Here is a 5,567-nt window from a genome sequence, read left to right as displayed (position 1 = left end):
CAGCAGGACTCATAGGATAGAAATAACCTTATCTTCAGGACTATATATAGCTGTCCCCTTGCAAAAAGCAAATGCTGGGCACTAGGGATATGTGTGTAGGCTAAATAGGTCTCCTGTCTTGCACAGCATCCCATGATAAATAATAAGGATTTTACTGTTCATTCTGCTACAATCAGGTATCAGGATGAAAGACTGAATTTATGACAAAGAACTCAATCATCACATGCATGGTATAAATTCTGATGGTCAGAACACATTTATAACATTATTGATCTGCCTTTTGGTAGCAAATGCCGTAAATTACTAATCCTCCCTAAGAATGAGACAAATAGTCAAACACTGAAATGTCACCATCACCTGTTTTCGTAATAAATCTATTTTCAGTTTAATGTTCAACACCAAGCACCAAATAGTATAATTTAGAGCACACATCTGAAACATAACAAAGATTCTGTTGCACTGAAATTGTAAAATTAAGTGTAGTAAATACCTTTACCTCTTCTAAATCTTCAAAACTTACAGTAGGTTTCCCAGCCTTGTTTGGGCTGAGTAAGCATTACAACTTTTTTTGGCTCATATACATGGTTTAGAGAACAAACAACAGAAACTCTATGGAGTTGCACCTCTTGCAGCTTTTTAGCATGGATCTGACAGTTGTTCATGTTGAAACCTTTGAAATTTTACCAGTGACAACAGAAACACAATCAGAACAACTCTAGGGAGCAGCTCAAAACCACCAAATATATTTATTTCTTGAATGATAAAATTTATGAATAGCCTTTTACTGGGAATGGGTCTGCTCTGTTTCTTTGGTCTCTCCTTGAAGGCCCAGAAAAACAAAAACCCTTCATAACCTTGGACAACTGAAGCTTGTTATTAGAAACAGTATGTTTTGCATGTGTACCAGATATTCTCCCTTAGGTACCTATTGCACTTTGACACTATAGCATGCAGCTGATTTCAGGCAGGATTTTTACTACAACTACTCATTAGAAAGTTGAAGATAACTGTATTCATTGTATATGTCCATTCCTCTGTATAAATCCATATGTTTCATGCAATGTTCCAAAGTGGCAGAGATCTTTTGTCAGGTACTTTAATTCAGTATTTCAAGTTCATCTGCAGTCAGATTCTGAGAGTCTACATCAATGAATGAAATGCAAAAATGTACAGATTTGGTGATAACCTTACACATCCCAGCCTGTATCTTTTTGACATTTGCAAACCTCTGCCTTCCCAGACACTGTGAAATTAATAAGTTATGTCAAATGCATATCATGTTCTCAGTGAAAGAAATGTAAAATATTCTTTATGTAACATGAACAGAATGTCACTAAACAATTGCTTAAATGGTGAAAAAACTTTATCTGCATTCAGAGAAGTTAAATATAAATGGACCACTTAAAACCTATATAATCTAGTTGATCTTTTAAGTGAATAACTCAATGTAGACTCATCAACATGAAATTCAGCTTGCTAAGCCGTTTTTAAATTAAGTACAAAAAAGTGAGTTTATCAGGACAAAAAAATTATCTTTGTACTGTATTTGCAATGTCATTGCTAAAAGTTACATTCTGATGATAAACATGACCATAAATCCTTAAGTTCACATTTTGACTTTATTACTTCCTGAATTTCTTAATTCTTTAATCCTCTCCAGCTCAAGAATGACTAATTAATTCAAAGAACCATAATACCTCATCACTGGTTAAATAAATTTAAAAGGAAAATGTCTGTCTCTGGAGATACCACTAGTAATTTTAATTAAAATTATCATTTTGTGATGTAATGTAAATAAATTTATTGCATTCTTCTGCTACAAGAACATATTAACTCTCCTATTTATCCCTCAAGATCAGTCAAGCCAAGAAAATTGTTTGCCAGTGCTGTGGTAGTTTACATGGTCATACAGATATGGTAAAAGTCCTATTGATATGTAGATAAAAAAAAAGGTAATTAATTATTTCTCACATGATGACTGGAGAGCCAAATTTTCATACACAATCACAGCAGTATAGGTGAGTACACCTATATAGAACTTTACTGCCCTTATATCAATAAAGTATGTATGTGCTGCCTGTATCTTAGTAGGTACCAAATACAAAATTAGGCTGTTGCCAGAAATGAGAGCTGAAATTGTGTCTTCTCTGTATTTTTTAAAAACAAAATATCTAACTCAAATTCCCTATCTTCATTGTAAAAATTCTTATGGGAACAACACATTACAGTCTTCATCTCAAGTCAAGGTCAACAAAGCTGGGAATGGAAACAGAATCACCAAGCTAAAAACCATCTTCACACTCTCAGTTCAGATTTTGTAAACATTGCGTCTGACTAAAATGTTGCTGCAAAATCTTAATCTCTTGGGATAATAGTATCATAATTAAAAATATAGACTTCATTCCTGAAAGACGTATGATCACGATTTTAGCAGCCTAAAGATTTACCAACAATGAAACTTCCAGCTCAAGAATGTTGTAAATCACGGTCATATGTTAGAGACCACTTAAAAAAATGCCTCTCAAGACAATGGCATTTCAAGGGATGGCAAAATGGCGTGAAAAAAAGCTACAGTGACCAGGTTTGGCAATCTTAGCATGAACTAAATTATTGCATAAACCAAACTGAAATCAAAAGCTTAGCCAAAGCTACATGCTCAGTTTTGGTCAATACAGAGGTCTGGTCTGCAACTTGAACAGATAAGCTTGTTATGCAAATGATGTTAGCATCAAGAAGGAGGTAGATAATGAAATTATTCAAAAGCTAACCACTCATCAAAAGGGTGACAGAAACATCAGGCAAGGTCCTAACATATGGACAAAAGGCAGTATGGAATTTATACAATCACTGCTTTTAATTTATCATAACTAGGCTGTCACAAGGCCGGCATCAACAAATGCATAACTAATGCATATAAATGAGCCTATTATCAGTAATGGCTAAAAGGTTTGCAGTTGTATGATCCAATGTTTCATTATCTAAATTTTTCTAGAAAGTCCACTAATGTAAATCTAAGCCTCCATAAAAGCCTCTCCTGTAACCTCTGTATCGTGAACAACTTTACTAACACATGCCCAAGAACAGAACAGTGTCAGAGAGAATTCAATTTCAGTATTCTCCTAAAGGCAGCTATAGCACAGGGTATTTATTACAATTGTTACATTTCTCTATGTTAAGAGAACCGTGTATGAGCATATTGCCTTACTTCACTGTGCACATCACTGTAAAAACAAAAAGCGAGGCTTGAGAACCTGCAAAAGTTGATGATGAGGAAGTAATTAATCAAAAGCAAATAATAATCCATATGATTAATAAGATACAATTTCAAGATATAAAAATCTCAAAGGACAAGATTAAAAACAAGTTTAGCCATAAAGTATTAACATCTGACTTGTTTTATGACCAGTGCATGTTGAACTAAATGACTGAACAAATGCTAAGAAATGTTTCACTGAGTTTTTGTATTGTTCCAAGGCTCAGCAGGGACTTCTAAAAGGGAAGACACCAAGAAAGAAAAACTTACATAACAATGCTGAAGGTTAATGCACAATTTTCCTGACACAGGAATGCAACCTTATTTACCAGGTGCAGTGACTTTCTAAAGCACAAGTGGAATATAATCCATTAGTGCTGGTCCCCCAGAATATAGACTACAGCCTTTAAATACAATGCAACCAATGGCTTTTTATAACAGAATGAAATTTATCCAGCACTTGGTGACCCTTGTACTTAAACACTGAATCTGCCATAGACAACAATGTACCCTGCTGTGTAAACAAGGACATGCATTATGGAGCATCAGAACTTGGATCAACCTGCTCTAGAGGAACGTACCTCTGCCACCTACACTGAAGAGATTCTGAGTAACACTGCAGCAATAATAATAACAACATCCTTCCTCTGTAGGTCAAACATCACACTGTATCTCACCCTCCTGTCTGCTTAAAGATCAGCATAGTAAAGAACAGCATTTTTCACAGACTACTAATAGAATTTGCGTTAGTGTTTTTATTTTCAACTTCTTCTAGAATGGAAGGACGTTACTACACAACTACCTGAAAACAGTATCAGGTAGGGATATTGTACTCTGCAAGTAATTGGATACATGAAGGAACAGAACAGATTCAAATGCAGATGTGCATATTTACAAACCTATCTTGAAAAGTCAGTACTGACAAGTGATGTTACAGTAGTATTCACCACATTACACAATATGGGCTGTAATTGCTTCCAATGAAATATTGAAGAATATTAAAAATCACTCATAAAAGTAGCAGTAAGATTTTTGAATACAATGCTAGCAACTACTAAACTATGATTTCCTAGTGTCACTGTAAAATGAAAAAAGGAAAGCAAAAGCATATTTGCATATTTTAGTTTGATGACAGCTGCATTCATCATGCTCTCCATACTACTGGTGCTCAACTGAATATATACAGTACCTATATATATATATATAAAACCTAGTGAACCTTACTGAAGTGGAAAAAAGGCATTTCTTTTCCTTCTTATCTTTCAAATTCTTATTTTAAATTGACCAGCAGTTATTTTCACTAATCCTTTTTTTTTCCCTCAACACAAAATTTCAATGGAAAACTATCAAGGAAATCAGGTATATTTTATAAATCTGTTCCAGGTCCATCAAAATCAAGAGATACTCAAATGAAGAAAATTACATAAGAAGATCAAACTGTGCTGTAAAGCTTTCGAAAAGTGAAGCATAGTCTAGAATTATGAAAAGAAAACTGTAGTCAAAAACCTACAAAAGCACTAACTCCGTAAGAAAATTCTGTTTTCAGATTGGCACACATAGGTCTTGCTGAATAAGCTGTTTTAAAAGGAAAAAAAAAACTCACTGTGAAATGAAATGGTTGAATCCTCTGCACCATTTTTCTGGATGCAGCAAAGTAGGTGGAGGGTTTCTGAAAAACAACGATTTGAATTGAAAAATGTTAATGTTATCTCACAGATCAAAGATGCTCCTGGCTCCATCAGGAGAAAATTATACTTGAGAAAGTAACAGTTAAATTGTCTATGTGATGCCTTGAGATGCATGTTGGTTTTTTCTTGCTATTGCTTATTCACTGGCAGCTCTCTTTTCTTGTCCTTCTCCTTTTATGTCAATACCTTTGAAGCTGGTAGTCAGTACACCTCACAATGTACTTCCCAACCTGTGCCTTTCAATTCAGCCTGACTGAAAATGCAATATTAACCTAGATATCAAACTACTTTAACCCTTTGCCCAAAATCACTTATTCTGATCAAAACTTTTAAAGTATGGATAAGAACAACCTGTAGGATTTTCAGTCTGGGTTTCAATCTGTATTCAGTTTGGATGACACTGTAAACTCTAGAACCGTTAAAAATAGATGCTATTTTTAAACTGACATCTAGCAGACAGTATTTTTATATTAAATAGTAAGACAGCCTTTGTAAAAATAATTTTTCAACTCTAATACATTCCATGGTAGTTGACATAAAATTCCTTTCCTTCCTGATTTTTACTCTTACAAATTAGTTACATAAACATACAAAGCAAGACCTACAGGTCATATTAAGTGAATCAA

The 5,567-nt window shown here is 34.2% G+C and overlaps 1 protein-coding gene across 1 annotated transcript in view; it reads right to left on the bottom strand.

Annotated features, from left to right (window-relative positions):
• Positions 1 to 5,567, bottom strand: part of MYO3B (myosin IIIB) — a 191,987-nt gene that overhangs the window by 120,379 nt on the left and 66,041 nt on the right. The window contains exon 10 of the mRNA XM_031058556.1: positions 4,857 to 4,922. Coding sequence (XP_030914416.1) covers positions 4,857 to 4,922 — 66 coding nt within the window. The remainder of the gene's footprint in view (positions 1 to 4,856; positions 4,923 to 5,567) is intronic.

This window comes from Geospiza fortis, unplaced genomic scaffold (assembly GCF_000277835.1).
Source record: "Geospiza fortis unplaced genomic scaffold, GeoFor_1.0 scaffold112, whole genome shotgun sequence".
NCBI classification, from domain to species: domain Eukaryota; kingdom Metazoa; phylum Chordata; class Aves; order Passeriformes; family Thraupidae; genus Geospiza; species Geospiza fortis.
This window is presented reverse-complemented; position numbering and strand designations above follow the sequence as displayed.